Source organism: Marmota monax, unplaced genomic scaffold (assembly GCF_021218885.2).
Source record: "Marmota monax isolate L192 unplaced genomic scaffold, Marmota_monax_Labrador192_F-V1.1 WCK01_AAM20220418_F8-fsc00024, whole genome shotgun sequence".
NCBI lineage: Eukaryota > Metazoa > Chordata > Mammalia > Rodentia > Sciuridae > Marmota > Marmota monax.
In genome coordinates, this window is record NW_026695224.1 from 2,640,497 (window position 1) to 2,657,758 (window position 17,262).

Below are 17,262 nucleotides of genomic sequence, written 5' to 3' on the forward strand. Positions count from 1 at the left end.
CTTAGCTCAGTGATAGAGTGCTCCTGGGTTAAACCCCCAGTAATGAGTAAGGGAGGATTATATATATATATATTGTGTGTGTGTGTGTATAATTATCATTAGGCTATGAAAAAGTACTTGTGAAACATAAATTAATTTCATGTTTGAATTTGGGTCTTATTCCCTAGATATCTTGTTATATATATGCAAGTAGTCCAAAATCCAAAAAGATTCAAAATCTGAAAGACTTCAGATAAGGGATACTGAGCCTATATATAAAAAGTTTAACCTCTGTATGGCAGAGCACTCTCTCGCTCGCGCGTGCGTTTTCTCTCTCTCTCTCTCTCTCTCTCTCTCTCTATATATATATATATATATATATACACACACACACACACACACAATCCCCTAAAATAAAAAAAAAATATCTATTTATATGTGTATGTGAGTATATATATGTGTGTGTGTGTGTGTGTGTGTATGTATATGTGTGTATGTGTGTGTGTGTATATATATATATGAATACATATATATATTTTGGATTATGTTAGATTTGGAAGTATTTAAGTATGATCAGACTAAGATAATTGATTACATAAGGCAGTAAAATAGATGATATTTTAATTTTCCATAGTTGTTTTTTGAAGCATAAACCAAACTATCTTTTGGAAAATAAAAAATGCTGATCTTATAATTAATATTTTTGAACTATTTAGAAAGTTTGGTTTTGTGTATCTTATATGCTAGTTGAATAGTCATGATAAATCTATTAAGCCTGAGGAAATAATAAGAAAAATATGAATTTATGTATTTTTCTTTTGAAAAAAATAATAATTTTGCTTTTATGTTTATATATTTAAATGCATTTAAATTTTTTAAGCCTTTTTCATTCTATTTTAACTGGTATATAAAAACATACAAATTGCCTATATTAATGGGATACCATTGTAATGTTCTAACAGAATGTGTATATTTTTAAATGAATGTTTTTACTTCAACTGGAGGAAGAATTTCTAGGTAATCATATTCAGGTTTAAAAATAAGTCATTGAAGTGATATACTTTGTATAAACTTTATTATGCTATGTTGCTTTTTTATTTGCTATATTTTGAGAAATATAGAAAAGACTAATATTTGCCCTTTTTATGTTGATTGTACAATTTTATTATTTTATTTTTTTTAAATACATGACAGCAGAATGTATTACAATTCTTATTACACATATAGAGCACAAATTTTCAGATGTTTGTATAAAGTATGTTCACGCCTAATATTTGCCCTTTAAAAAGTCATAGTTTGTAAAAGATTACCACTTTCATTTATTTCCTACTTATGTAGTTTCTCAGGAGGATATTTTGGTATGTTAATTAGGTAAGAAATGGTTGCAGTTGTTTGGTGATATTGAAAGAGAACATTTTCTTTGTGTATTGCAACATTTTGCATCATCTGATTTCATACTCTATGGATTTATTCAAAATATATAATCTTATCAGTCAGTGAATTGCATTCTTCCATAACTTCTGATAAAACCTAATAGAAAAACATGTTAAAACAAATTCAATGTAGATAAGACATTGTCTACTACATTTCTAGAGCAGTTTCTGAAAAACTAAAAGTTTTTCTTTTAATAAATAAGTATTAAATCTTTTCATTAAATAATTAGTTATCTAGCTAGTAATTTTTATTTCTTCTGATTTTAGGAAAAAATGTCCTTTCAGGAGAGGCTTAAATCATTAAATAATCAATCAAACCTACCACCTTTTTAGAATCAAAATATTAATAAAAGATGGCACGTTCATGTATTTCTTAGCTTGGGTATTCTTTACTTCGATATGAAGTCACAGTATAGACATTCTTAATAACTTTTGGACTCAGTGGTAATGACTGTCTTTGTGCTTTGACCTCTATGCTAGTGGTGCGTATTTGGGAGATGTCACCTGTGACTGAGGAACATTAAGGACATTGAGTACACTTGGTGCTATAAAAATACATTTGTAATAGTTACTTTCATAAAGCAGAAGTTTTCATGGGACTCAGATTCAGATGTACTGATTTCTGCTTTTGTACTTTTTCCAAGAAACCAAAATTAGTCTTTTAAGTAGCTGGAAAAATAAGAATTAACATTGAAATTAACAATTAATAATTAACATTGGTGTTTATTATGTGTTTTATGTTTGTTTTCTCATACAGCCTATGAAATTGGCACTGTTGTTTCAATTTTATAGATAAGGAAACTGAGACTTTGGTCAAGTAGTTTATCCAAAGTAGCATTCAAACAATTTGTTTTGTTTTGTTTTGTTTTTTTAATTTAAAGACAGGGCCTTGCTAAGTTGCTGAGGCTAGCTTTAAACTTTCGATCCTCCTGCCTCAACCTCCCAAACCTCTGGGATTGATTACAGGCATATGCCACCACACTTGGCAGCACTCAAATGCTTTTATCACCTTATCTACCTACCAATCTATCTACCAGTGGTGGCAGAAAGATGCTTTGGGTTGATTGCATAATGGATCTCGTGGAGAACAACGTTATAGCTCTCTATCCAGCATCTACTCGATAATAATACCCTATTGCTGTCATCAAGTGTCCACTTGATGTCCTCTTTAGAAGAGGTTATAATTCTCATGAGTAAAAACTAGGTCATTAGGTAGGTAAGCATTAGACAAATTGTAGGGTCAGTAAAAGCTATAGGTATTTATTAGGTCACTTTGTGAGAGGTGGTCAGAAAGCTTTCTTAGAATTGTGATTTAGGTAGGGAGAGTAAGAGAAGTGTTTTAGTCAGATTTTTGTAACTATAATGAAATACCTGAGGCAAGCTACTAACAAAGAAAAGAGAGTTTTTAGCTGTCAGTTTTGGAGTCTAAAAAGGCCAAACCGCATCGTATAGACCCTTTTGAGGATTCCTCCTGTTTGCTATACCTCATGGTGGATTACAATGGTAAGAGCACTTGTGGGAGCAAGGAATTATGTTGCAAACAGGAAGCAGAGAGTGTTATAACAACTTCTAAAGAACTAACTCAGAGTTCCATAAGAAATATCTTACCCCCTTTCAAGGACATACCCCACTCCCAATGTCTTCCTACTAGGCACCACCTTCTAAATACCACCAACCTGAGACCAAGTGGACCTTCTTGAATACTCAGACCATTCCGTATCATAGCAGACAGGAAAACACCATATTAACAAAGGTAGAAAACCCTGAGGGGTATAATAGAGTCTTGATTGTGAATGAAACAAGAGAGTAACAGAAGCAAGTTGGGAAAACCTGGTAGGAGCTAGATTGTGAAGAGCCCTTGAATTCTAGACAAAGATGTTTGAACCTTGTTCTGTAGGATCTGGGAAGCAGTGGGAAGTTCAGGAGAAATTGCTTGTTTATAGTTCTAATATCTAGATTTCCACTTCTCTAAAAAGGGTTTTTAAAATATTATTTTCTCTCCATGACCTTAGGTTTAGACTGGTGAGGCTACCTATCAAAAAAGGAAAGAAAAAGTAATTAATGCAACAAAATATGGCTCACAGAGGCTTTGAGATTTAAAAGAAAATTTCTCTTTTTTACCACTCTTAAAATGAGTAATAGCAAATGTGTGAGTTCTCTAGATTATAATTTGAAAGAGTTTATTATTTTCATATCTTGTCTCTCCTGTTTCCTGTTCTGAATTTTTTGTTTGTTTGTTTTTGTTTTTGTTTAATGGTGCTGGGACTTGAATCCAGGGCATTGCACATGCTAGGCAAGTGTATTACCACTGACTTACAACCCCAGTCCCATCCTGAAATCTTGAATATGCTAATTTCTTATTATAATAGGTCGAACAGTACAACGTTTATTGTATCTGGTTCCAGTGCCTTAGTCACCTGCTCTGGATGAAAGGCATTCCCACGACATTTTTAAGGCTTTCTTGTCTTTTCAAAGGTCACTCTATTTATTCTGTCCTACTTTATACCAGTCATGTGGCAGAATTGAGGCTTGCTCTGTGAATCGGCTTTGTGTGGATCATGAGATAACTGCTGCTGTTCCATTTATCATTGATCATTTTCTTCTAGGCAGTCAGCATTTTATGCCTTTTCAGAAACAGCATTTGCTTTGCACCTGACTTAGACAGTAAGGGTGTAATTAAAAATTAATAAATTGCTGCTTCAAATAAAGTTTTACCAGCTTTGTAACCATAGTTTTTTTAGTAAATATATTTGTTTCTTTTAGTAAATATATTTGTTTTTATTTCATACCACACTCTACATCTGTCATAATTATGTAGATTGTCTTTATTCAAGTATGATAAAACAGCTTCTAAAATTTTAATGCTCAACAAAATATCTGGCAGAATTTGGTTATGCCACCTAATATATATGTGATGTATATAGTTCAGAAATCCAAAATAATGGAATTTTGACATAAATACTGGTGATCTCAGACCCTCTTACTACAACTAACAACAGATTGTTACTTTTCAAAGGTAATTATTGTCTTTGAAAGTTTGGAGTTTTTCTAATTTGTTTGTTGTTCATTATTTATTATGGTGGAGGGGGTCCACCTTCTGATTGGCCCTTTGAGCCCATTTTTAGTCTCCTTCATGAAGATGATGTTTTAGCCAGTCCTAGGGCAGCTCTTTCAATATGTAAAATGGTTGTTATATTGGAGCAAAAGGGTGCTCTGGGAAAACCATGAGAGTTTTAGGAACTAAAACTAAATTCACAGGGCCACTGGACATTTTGGAATCTCAGACGAACAGCCAAAACTGTGTGGATTAAGTGTGGTGTTTTTCCTGTTTTACTAAATGCAAAAACAAGATATAGTTCTTCTAATATCATGGTCAGCTTGTAGCCAGAATTAAGTAGAAAATAAGAATTGAATCTAATAATTTTTGATGTACCATAATACATCAAAAAAAGAGAGAGAGCTCTTTGGTATGCTGTGGTGAAGCTGAATTACTTCTTTACAGGCCTCAAGTTTGATTTCTAAGTGATATTGTTCTTTCCTCCTCATCTCATGGTTGTAAATTTGCTGCCTTCTTTCTCTAGGCGAACCTATGTTGGCAGTATGCCTGGTCGTATAATCAATGGCTTGAAGACTGTTGGAGTTAATAATCCCGTGTTCCTATTAGATGAGGTTGACAAACTGGGGAAAAGTCTGCAGGGTGACCCTGCAGCAGCTTTGCTTGAGGTAAGTTTTAGAAAATTCCCTATTTATAGTCACACTTAGAGCGTGAATGAGAGTAGATCATATCTGCATAATATCCACATTGGTGTGTGATCAGTTATGGGAACGGTTTGATATAGCCTAAAATTCGAAGCAATTTGACAGCTAAATAAAAATGTCTTGGATATTTCTTTCTCTTCATTCTGGTAAGTCTTTTCATTTCTTTTTTCTTTTTTTTTATATTAACTAGCTTACCAAAATTTTCTACAGAGATCAGTAATTCTATAAGGTTATGACCAAAAGCATCAAAGGAGTCTCTCCCTGGGTCCTCCATTTCCTGTTCTGCACTTCTTTAACATTTTATGGATCAGTTCCATTTTTTCAAATAGTTTCGATATATTGCTATGTTTTGAATTTTCAACTTTTGGCATTATTTGTAGTCTCCCTCTGTAGGAGTTGAAGATTTTTGCCTTTTTTCTTCTCTTTTACCCCTAATGTATCATTTTATACTCCAAATCTTTCATTATAGAGTTTATCTTTTTTATTGTCACTATTAAGTATTTACATTTAAATTATCATGTAAATACATTTCACAGTTGATCATTTTTCCTTTCCTGATCCTTTTTTTGTTTTTCTGTACATGTTTTTGAAGATCTACTGGACTTGTTTCTTCTGTTTACTTTTTCTAGTTGTCTTGTTCTTCTTTTAGGACATTCAAACATTTTAGGTTCTCTATCAATTTTATCTTCGTAAAGCTTCCAATCTTAACTGGTTGTTTCCTTCATCTGGTGCACGGCTATCTTCGTAGGATCTTTCTCCACTTCCCGCCATGTTTGATTTCCTGTCTCCTACATTCCTTGTCTCTTTCCTGGTTTATTCCCTCTTTGTTTGTTTTGTTTTGTTTAATGTTGATGACTTCGTATAAAGTTTACGTGGGTAAATATTAGTAGATTTTTTATTCCAAAATATTTTTGTGTCTCTCATATTTGATTGGTAGTTTGAGTTCAGAATTTGAGTTGGAAACAATTTCTCTGCAGAATTTTACTTTGCCTTCATTGTTTTCTGGCTACTGGTATTGCTGTTGATAAAAATCATGTTCTGATCCTTTTTTTACTCTTTGAAAACTTTTAGGACCTTCCTTTTGTCTGTGTGCTGAAATTTTGCAGTAATCTAGGATGCCTTGATATGAGTCTCTTTCTATCCATTTTTGTTGATGTTTTAAAGAGTCTTTGAATTCTTAATCTTTATTTCTGGAAAATCTTCTCAAATTCTTTAGTTGATGATTTTTTTCCCTCACATTTTTTTGGAACTCCTATTACTTAGAGATCTTTAATTGTGTTCTTTTCTCTCTTTTATTTTTTGCTCTACTTTCTGTGCAGACTTCCTCAGCTTCATCTTTAAAAACTCTCTATGTGTTTTTCAGAAACTTCTGTTTTTACTTCTCTGCATATTACTTTATAGTATGCTGCTCTCCATTCAGTAGTTGTAACATATCCTTTAACCTCTGTGAGAAAGCCACTGATAGATTTTTTGGTTTTTATATTTCCCTTCACTTGAAGCTGCTTTTATCTGTTTATGTTTTGTATCTTTTATGTTAGAGTCTTTTGTTAACCCTCTGGAAATTCTTTAGTTGTTTATGTATTCATATTTAAAAGTGAGCAATAAAAAATCTGACTGGAAACTGTGAGCACAGGAATAGGGCTTATTGATTTTGAATTTCACAATTGATTTTCTCTTTGGGCTGTTTGGTTGAGGAACCTCTTGTCAGTAACTTTATGTCTTTCTTCTTAGCTGTTTAAATTGGCTAGCCCTCTGGAAACCTAGTTGGGGGAGAAAGATTGGGGGTGAGGTAGTATCCCAGCGTTCCACTTGTGCTTGAGCTCCTTTGCCTGAGGCCTTGTTCTCACAAAAGTGCCTGCTCTTCTCAGTTGTGCCCCTTGTCCCCTGTGCAGAGAGCCACTGTTTTATGTCCTTAAGAAAATAAACCTCCCGTTTTTTTTGCTGGGGTGGGGGAAGGGATGTGAGACCTGATTGCTTGGTAAATCACTTCAGCCAGTCTTCTTTATCTTATTGCCTTTACTCCTACCACTTTTACCCTTGTTTAAGTAAAATGTTATTAATTCACATTGATTTGTATAATTGAGAAAACTTACTTTGAAAGTTTTTATTTTTTACTGTTCATTTCCTTGCTTTTAGTTCCCTTAGGCTTCCTGTTTCTTCTTGGCTTTTCTAATCTTAGAACAGGATGGCCTCAGGCATGTGTATTAGAAGCAAGGAGATCATACATTTTAGTTTGCCTGGAACAGTCTTGGATAATGCCTAATTATTAATTGCACTCCATTTTAGTCTTAGAAGTGGGTTCTGTCTGGACAATAAAAAATACAATTATCCTACTTAAAAGCTCCTAATTTGGACATGAGGGCTGATTTTGTTTGGTTTTTGTTCATTTTTAATCATACAATAATTATTCTGGTTCAGTAACTGGTTTACTCTGCAGTATTATGAACAATAAAATAATGAACATTATTTCAGATTTTAGTGCTTTCTTAGGTAATACCTTTGGGCTTTTAGTTTAATTGACATTGGTACATTTGTCAGGTAATCTGACAGATCCTCCAATTAAACATTTATAACTATCTTTTCAAAACAAATTTTACACTAATTCACTGATACTTAAGTTTTTCAACAAATTGCATTTGGAAGTCTAAAGAAGTCCCTCAAAGAGAGCTTTGTAAGTCGTGGAAAATGATTAAGTTCCCAATCTGTTTGGTTGTTGTACAGTATATTTTAAATTGTCACCAAGTATAATGTTTGTAGGTTTTATCATTGATAAACGATTTTTTTTTCTAATATCCACCTTGATACTCACTGTTTTGGCAGTTGATTTAAAGTAGAACGCTACTAAGAGTTTGGAAGATCCAAGAGGGTAGATTTAAGCTTTCCACATAGAAAACTTTTTACAATAAAGACATCTAGGCTGTGCGTGGTGGTACCTATAATCCTTGTGGCTCTGGAAGCTGAGGTAGGAGAATCACAAGTTCAAAGCCAGTCCCAGCAGCTTAGTGAGACCCTAAGCAACTTAGTGAGACTGTGTCTCAAAAATAAAAAATAAAAAGGGCTGAGGATGTAGCTCAATGGTTAAGCACCCCTGAGTTCAATCCCCGGTACAAACAACAACAACAAAAACAACATCTAGATATTATTTTTAAATATTTAAAAAAAATTTAAATATTTTTAAAATTGCTTTACATTATTAACCTAGAGTAGTTACTCTGAATAAATTAAAGAATCAACTTGTTTTGCCTATAGATTCTTTTTTTTAAATATATTTTTAGTTGTTGATAGACCTTTATTTTATTAATTTATATGCGGTGCTGAGAATCGAACCCAGACCTCACACATGCCAAGCAAGCACGCTACCACTGAGCCACCACCCCAACCCTGCCTATAGATTCTTATTGTCTTCATGTTTATTGATAAGTCATGCCCATTTCCTTGAGCTTCCATGGAATTGTTGTTTATGTAAAATAGAATGTATTTCCAGCTAAGTGTTGTCCAAAAGGATATTCAAAATATAGATATCATCTTTTGAAAATTTAATAAATAAAAATAGGTGTAACTATTTAATAAACAAATAGTGGTAAACAGTAGAGTTCAAACAAGTCTGTTATTGAATAGCATTTAGAAGTAAGGAAATTCCTTTTAAGTAATAGACTTGAAATTACAGAATTATTTTCTTACCAGATTTTATCATGTTTATAATTGATATATGTTCACATTTAGTTATTAAATAAAATTGCGAGAGGGAACTGTGACCACGCACAGAGCAGGCCCAGCGGCCTGCTGAGGGGCAGAGCCACCCCCCACCCCCCGCGCCTGCCAGGTAGGGGAACTGTGACCACGGACAGAAAAGGCCCAGCAGCCCTCGGCGGGACAGAACTTCCAATCACTCCTGCAAGGTAGGCGGGCCTGCGACCCACCAGCAGAGGAGGAGCAGTGACCTGCTGAGAGGCAGAGCCGCCCCCTCCCCCTGCGCCGGCAGAGTAGAGGGAACTGTGACCACGCACAGAGCAGGCCCAGCGGCCTGCTGAGGGGCAGAGCCGCCCCCCACCCCCCGCGCCTGCCAGGTAGGGGAACTGTGACCACGGACAGAAAAGGCCCAGCGGCCCTTGGCAGGACAGAGCTTCCAATCACTCCTGCAAGGTAGGCGGACCTGCGACCCACCAGCAGAGGAGGAGCAGCGACCTGCTGAGAGGCAGAGTCGCCCCCTCCCCCTGCGCCGGCAAAGTAGAGGGAACTGTGACCACGCACAGAGCAGGCCCAGCGGCCTGCTGAGGGGCAGAGCCACCCCCCATCCCCCGCCCCTGCCAGGTGACCACCGACAGAAAAGGCCCAGTGGCCCGCGGTGGGACAGAGCTTCCAATCACTCCTGCAAGGTAGGCGGGCCTGCGACCCACCTGCAGAAGAGGAGCAGCGGCCTGCTGAGAGGCAGAGCCGCCCCCTCCCCCTGCACCGGCAAGGTAGAGGGAACTGTGACCACGCACAGAGCAGGCCCAGCGGCCTGCTGAGGGGCACAGCCGCCCCCCACCCCTCGCGCCTGCCAGGTAGGGGAACTGTGACCACGGACAGAGCAGGCCCAGCGGCCTGCTGAGGGGCAGAGCCGCCCCCCACCCCCCGCGCCTGCCAGGTAGGTGGAACTGTGACCACCGACAGAAAAGGCCGAGTGGCCCGCTGCAGGACAGAGCTTCCAATCACTCCTGCAAGGTAGGCGGGCCTGCGACCCACCGGCAGAAGAGGAGCAGCGACCTGCTGAGAGGCAGAGCCGCCCCCTCCCCCTGCACCGGCAAGGTAGAGGGAACTGTGACCACGGACAGAAAAGGCCCAGTGGCCCGCGGCGGGACAGAGCTTCCAATCACTCCTGCAAGGTAGGCGGGCCTGCGACCCACCTGCAGAAGAGGAGCAGCGACCTGCTGAGAGGCAGAGCCGCCCCCTCCCCCTGCACCTGCAAGGTAGAAGGAACTGTGACCACGCACAGAGCAGGCCCAGCGGCCTGCTGAGGGGCAGAGCCACCCACCACCCCCCGCCCCTGCCAAGTGACCACCGACAGAAAAGGCCCAGTGGCCCGCGGCGGGACAGAGCTTCCAATCACTCCTGCAAGGTAGGCGGGCCTGCGACCCACTGGCAGAAGAGGAGCAGCGGCCTGCTGAGAGGCAGAGCCGCCCCCTCCCCCTGCACCGGCAAGGTAGAGGGAACTGTGACCACGCACAGAGCAGGCCCAGCGGCCTGCTGAGGGGCAGAGCCGCCCCCCACCCCTCGCGCCTGCCAGGTAGGGGAACTGTGACCACGGACAGAGCAGGCCCAGCGGCCTGCTGAGGGGCAGAGCCGCCCCCCACCCCCCGCGCCTGCCAGGTAGGTGGAACTGTGACCACCGACAGAAAAGGCCGAGTGGCCCGCTGCAGGACAGAGCTTCCAATCACTCCTGCAAGGTAGGCGGGCCTGCGACCCACCGGCAGAAGAGGAGCAGCGACCTGCTGAGAGGCAGAGCTGCCCCCTCCCCCTGCACCGGCAAGGTAGAGGGAACTGTGACCACGCACAGAGCAGGCCCAGCGGCCTGCTGAGGGGCAGAGCCGCCCCCCACCCCTCGCGCCTGCCAGGTAGGGGAACTGTGACCACGGACAGAAAAGGCCCAGTGGCCCGCGGCGGGACAGAGCTTCCAATCACTCCTGCAAGGTAGGCAGGCCTGCGACCCACCTGCAGAAGAGGAGCAGCGACCTGCTGAGAGGCAGAGCCGCCCCCTCCCCCTGCACCTGCAAGGTAGAAGGAACTGTGACCACGCACAGAGCAGGCCCAGCGGCCTGCTGAGGGGCAGAGCCACCCACCACCCCCCGCCCCTGCCAAGTGACCACCGACAGAAAAGGCCCAGTGGCCCGCGGCGGGACAGAGCTTCCAATCACTCCTGCAAGGTAGGCGGGCCTGCGACCCACTGGCAGAAGAGGAGCAGCGGCCTGCTGAGAGGCAGAGCCGCCCCCTCCCCCTGCACCGGCAAGGTAGAGGGAACTGTGACCATGCACAGAGCAGGCCCAGCGGCCTGCTGAGGGGCAGAGCCACCCCCCACCCCCCGCGCCTGCCAGGTAGGTGGAACTGTGACCACCGACAGAAAAGGCCGAGTGGCCCGCGGCAGGACAGAGCTTCCAATCACTCCTGCAAGGTAGGCGGGCCTGCGACCCACTGGCAGAAGAGGAGCAGCGGCCTGCTGGGAGGCAGAGCTGCCCCCTCCCCCTGCACCGGCAAGGTAGAGGGAACTGTGGCCACGCACAGAGCAGGCCCAGGGGCCTGCTGGGGGGCAGAGCCGCCCCCCACCCCCCGCGCCTGCCAGGTAGGTGGAACTGTGACCACCATCAGAACAGGCCAGACCTGCAACCGAGAGACAGAACAGGCCCAGTGGCCTGAGGAAGGGTAGAGCCGCCCCCCACCCCCCGCGCCTGCCAGGTAGGTGGAACTGTGACCACCATCAGAACAGGCCAGACCTGCAACCGAGAGACAGAACAGGCCCAGTGGCCTGAGGAAGGGTAGGGCCGCCCCCCCCCCCCGCACCTGCAAGGTAGGCGGACCTGCGACCCACTGGCAGTACAGCCCCAGAGGCCTGCAGAGGGGCAGTGCCGCTGCCTGCACCTGCAAAGTAGACAGAACTGTGACCACCCACAGAACAAGCCTAGCGGCCCGCAGAGGGACAGAGCCGCCGCCCGCGCCTGCGAGGGAGACTTTGCAACTATACAAGACCAATATAAATATATAGGGGGAAAATTCAATAACACAACAGTTTCACTAAGTAGAAAGGAACGCAAACAGTATGAAGAGACAAGGAAAGAAAGGACCACAAGCAATGCAGGTCAACTCAACATTAGAAGAGGTAATAGCTGCAGCAGATGGAATGTCAGATAAAGAATTCAGGATATACATGCTTCAGATGATCTGGAGTCTCAAGGAAGACATCAGACAGCAAAATCAGACAATGAAAGATCACTTCAACAATGAATTACATAAACAAATCCAAGAAGCAAAAGATCAACTACACAGGGAAATAGAGGTTATAAAAAACAAACAAACAGAAATCCTAGAAATGCAGGAAGCAATAAGCCAACTTAAAAACTCAATTGAGAATACTACCAGCAGAGTAGAACACTTAGAAGACAGAACATCAGACAATGAAGATAAAGTATTTCAACTTGAAAAGAACATAGACAGCTCAGCAAGACTGTTAAGAAACCATGAGCAGAACATCCAAGAAATATGGGATAACATCAAGAGACCAAATTTAAGAGTCATTGGGATACAGGAAGGGACAGAGTTTCAAACCAAAGGATTGAGCAATCTATTCAATGAAATAATACGAGAAAACTTCCCAGACTTGAAGAATGAGACAGAACCCCAAATCCTAGAAGCCTACAGGACGCCGAATGTGCAAAATCATAAGAGACCCACACCTAGACACATTATAATGAAGATGCCCAACATACAGAATAAGGAGAGAATTTTAAAAGCTACAAGAGAAAGGAAGCAGATCACATTTAGGGGTAAGCCAATCAGGATAACAGCTGATCTTTCAACACAGACTCTGAAAGCTAGAAGATCCTGGAATAACATATTTCAAACACTGAAAGAAAATGGGTTCCAACCAAGAATTGTGTTTCCAGCGAAATTAAGCTTCAGGATGGAAGATGAAATTAAAACCTTCCACGATAAACAAAAGTTAAAAGAATTTGCAGCTAGAAAACCATCTCTTCAAAACATCCTTGGCAAAACATTACAGGAAGAGGAAATGGAAAATAACAATGAAAACCAACAGTGGGAGGTAGGACACTAAAGGGGGGAAAATAATCAAAGAGGAAAACAAACCATGTTTAGTAACATAAATAAACAAATATGGCTGGAAGAACAACCCATATCTCAATAATAACCCTAAATGTTAATGGCTTAAACTCACCAATCAAGAGACACAGGCTAGTAGAATGGGTCACAAAACAAGACCCAACAATATGCTGCCTACAGGAGACGCATTTGATAGGAAAAGACATACATAGGCTGAAGGTGAAAGGTTGGGAAAAATCATATCACTCATATGGACTTCGGAAACAAGCAGGAGTATCCATACTCATATCAAATAAAATAGATTTCAAGCCAAAGTTAATCAAAAGGGATAAAGAGGGATACTACATACTGCTCACCAACAAGACATTACAATCATAAATATATATGCCCCAAACAATGGTGCAGCTATGTTCATCAAACAAACTCTTCTCAAGTTCAAGAGTCTAATAGACCACCATACAATAATCATGGGAGACTTCAACACACCTCTATCACCACTGGACAGATCTTCCAAACAAAAGTTGAATAAGGAAACTATAGAACTCAATAACACAATTAATAACCTAGACTTAATTGACATATATAGAGTATACCACCCAACATCAAGCAGTTACACTTTTTTCTCAGCAGCACATGGATCCTTCTCAAAAATAGATCATATATTATGTCACAGGGAAACTCTTAGACAATATAAAGGAGTAGAGATAATACCATGCATCCTATCTGATCATAATGGAATGGAACTGAAAATCAACGATAAAAGAAGGAAGGGAAAAGAATACATCACTTGGAGAATGAACAATAGGTTACTGAATGATCAATGGGTTATAGAAGACATCAAGGAAGAAATTAAAAAATTCTTAGAGATTAATGAAAACACAGACACAACATATCGGAATCTATGGGACACATTGAAAGCAGTTCTAAGAGGAAAATTCATTGCTTGGAGTTCATTCCTTAAAAAAAGAAAAAACCAACAAATAAATGATCTCATACTTCATCTCAAAATCCTAGAAAAAGAAGAGCAAAACAACAGCAAAAGAAGTAGAAGGCAAGAAATAATTAAAATCAGAGCTGAAATTAATGAAATCGAAACAAAAGAAACAATTGAAAAAATTGACAAAACTAAAAGTTGGTTCTTTGAAAAAATAAACAAAATCGACAGACCCTTAGCCATGCTAGCGAAGAGAAGAAGAGAGAGAACTCAAATTACTAACATACGGGATGAAAGAGGCAATATCACAACAGACACTTCAGAAATACAGAAGATAATCAAAAATTATTTTGAATCCTTATACTCCAATAAATTAGAAGATAGTGAAGGCATAGATAAATTTCTTAAGTCATATGATCTGCCCAGATTGAGTCAGGAGGATATAGACAACCTAAACAGACCAATATCAATTGAGGAAATAGAAGAAACCATCAAAAGACTACCAACTAAGAAAAGCCCAGGACCGGATGGGTATACAGCAGAGTTTTACAAAACCTTTAAAGAGGAACTAATACCAATACTTTTCAAGCTACTTCGGGAAATAGAAAAAGAGGGAGAACTTCCAAATTCATTCTACGAGGCCAACATCACCCTGATACCTAAACCAGACAAAGACACTTCAAAGAAAGAAAACTACAGACCAATATCTCTAATGAACCTAGATGCAAAAATCCTCAATAAAATTCTGGCCACTCGGATACAAAAACTTATCAAAAAAATTGTGCACCATGATCAAGTAGGATTCATCCCTGGGATGCAAGGCTGGTTCAATATACGGAAATCAATAAATGTTATTCACCACATCAATAGACTTAAAAATAAGAATCATATGACCATCTCGATAGATGCGGAAAAAGCATTTGACAAAGTACAGCATCCCTTTATGTTCAAAACTCTAGAAAAACTAGGGATAACAGGAACATACCTCAATATTGTAAAAGCAATCTATGCTAAGCCTCAGGCTAGCATCATTCTGAATGGAGAAAAATTGAAGGCATTCCCTCTAAAATCTGGAACAAGACAGGGATGCCCTCTCTCTCCACTTCTGTTCAACATAGTTCTCGAAACACTGGCCAGAGCAATTAGACAGACGAAAGAAATTAAAGGCATCAAAATAGGAAAAGAAGAACTTAAATTATCACTATTTGCAGATGACATGATTCTATACCTAGCAGACCCAAAAGGGTCTACAAAGAAACTATTAGAGCTAATAAATGAATTCAGCAAAGTGGCAGGATATAAAATCAACACGCATAAATCAAAGGCATTCCTGTATATCAGCGACAAATCCTCTGAAATGGAAATGAGGACAACCACTCCATTCACAATATCTTCAAAAAAAATAAAATACTTGGGAATCAACCTAACAAAAGAGGTGAAAGACTTATACAATGAAAACTACAGAACCCTAAAGAGAGAAATAGAAGAAGATCTTAGAAGATGGAAAAATATACCCTGTTCATGGATAGGCAGAACTAACATCATCAAAATGGCGATATTACCAAAAGTTCTCTACAGGTTTAATGCAATGCCAATCAAAATCCCAACGGCATTTCTTGTAGAAATAGAGAAAGCAATCATGAAATTCATATGGAAAAACAAAAGACCCAGAATAGCAAAAACAATGCTAAGCAGGAAGGGTGAATCAGGCGGTATAGCGATACCAGACTTCAAAGTATACTACAGAGCAATAGTAACAAAAACAGCATGGTACTGGTACCAAAACAGGCGGGTGGACCAATGGTACAGAATAGAGGACACAGAAACCAATCCACAAAACTACAACTACCTTATATTTGATAAAGGGGCTAAAAGCATGCAATGGAGGAAGGATAGCATCTTCAACAAATGGTGCTGGGAAAACTGGAAATCCATATGCAACAAAATGAAACTGAATCCCTTTCTCTCGCCATGCACAAAAGTGAATTCAAAATGGATCAAGGAGCTTGATATCAAATCAGAGACACGCCGTCTGATAGAAGAAAAAGTTGGCTACGATCTACATACTGTGGGGTCGGGCTCCAAATTCCTCAATAGGACACCCATAGCACAAAAGTTAATAACTAGAATCAACAAATGGGACTTACTCAAACTAAAAAGTTTTTTCTCAGCAAAAGAAACAATAAGAGAGGTAAATAGAGAGCCTACATCCTGGGAACAAATCTTTACTCCTCACACTTCAGATAGAGCCCTAATATCCAGAGTATACAAAGAACTCCAAAAATTAGACAATAAGAGAACAAACAACCCAATCAACAAATGGGCCAAGGACCTGAACAGACACTTCTCAGAGGAGGACATACAATCAATCAACAAGTACATGAAAAAATGCTCACCATCTCTAGCAGTCAGAGAAATGCAAATCAAAACCACCCTAAGATACCATCTCACTCCAGTTAGATTGGCAGCCATTATGAAGTCAAACAACAACAAGTGCTGGCGAGGATGTGGGGAAAAGGGTACACTTGTACATTGCTGGTGGGACTGCAAATTGGTGCAGCCAATTTGGAAAGCAGTATGGAGATTTCTTGGAAAGCTGGGAATGGAGCCACCATTTGACCCAGCTATTCCCCTTCTCGGTCTATTCCCTAAAGACCTAAAAAGAGCATGCTACAGGGACACTGCTACATCTATGTTCATAGCAGCACAATTCACAATAGCTAGATGCCCTTCAATGGATGAATGGATAAAAAAAATGTGGCATTTATACACAATGGAGTATTACTCTGCATTAAAAAATGACAAAATCATAGAATTTACAGGGAAATGGATGGCATTAGAGCAGATTATGCTAAGTGAAGCTAGCCAATCCCTAAAAAACAAATGCCAAATGTCTTCTTTGATATAAGGAGAGTAACTAAGAACAGAGTAGGGTCGAAGAGCAGGAGAAGAAGATTAACATTAAACAGGGATGAGAGGTGGGAGGGAAAGGGAGAGAGAAGGGAAAATGCATGGGAATGGAAGGAGACCCTCAGAGTTATACAAAAGTACATACAAGAGGAAGTGAGGGGAAGGGGAAAAATAATATAAGGGGGACAAACGAATGTCAGTAGAGGGAGCAGAGAGAGAAGAGGGGAGGGGAGGGGAGGGGAGGGGAGGGGAGGGGGGGGGGGAGGGGAGAGGAGAGGAAAGGCAGCAGAATACAACAGACACTAGTATGGCAATATGTAAATCAATGGATGTGTAACTGATGTGATTCTGCAATCTGTATATGGGGTAAAAATGGGAGCTCATAACCCACTTGAATCAAATTGTGAAATATGATATATCAAGAACTATGTAATGTTT

At 40.4% G+C, this 17,262-nt stretch overlaps 1 protein-coding gene across 1 annotated transcript in view; it reads left to right on the forward strand.

The window, feature by feature from the left end:
- Lonp2 (lon peptidase 2, peroxisomal) overlaps window positions 1-17,262 on the forward strand; it is a 105,546-nt gene that overhangs the window by 39,098 nt on the left and 49,186 nt on the right. The window contains exon 8 of the mRNA XM_046435104.2: window positions 4,994-5,135. Within this exon, the coding sequence (XP_046291060.1) occupies window positions 4,994-5,135 (142 nt within the window). The remainder of the gene's footprint in view (window positions 1-4,993; window positions 5,136-17,262) is intronic.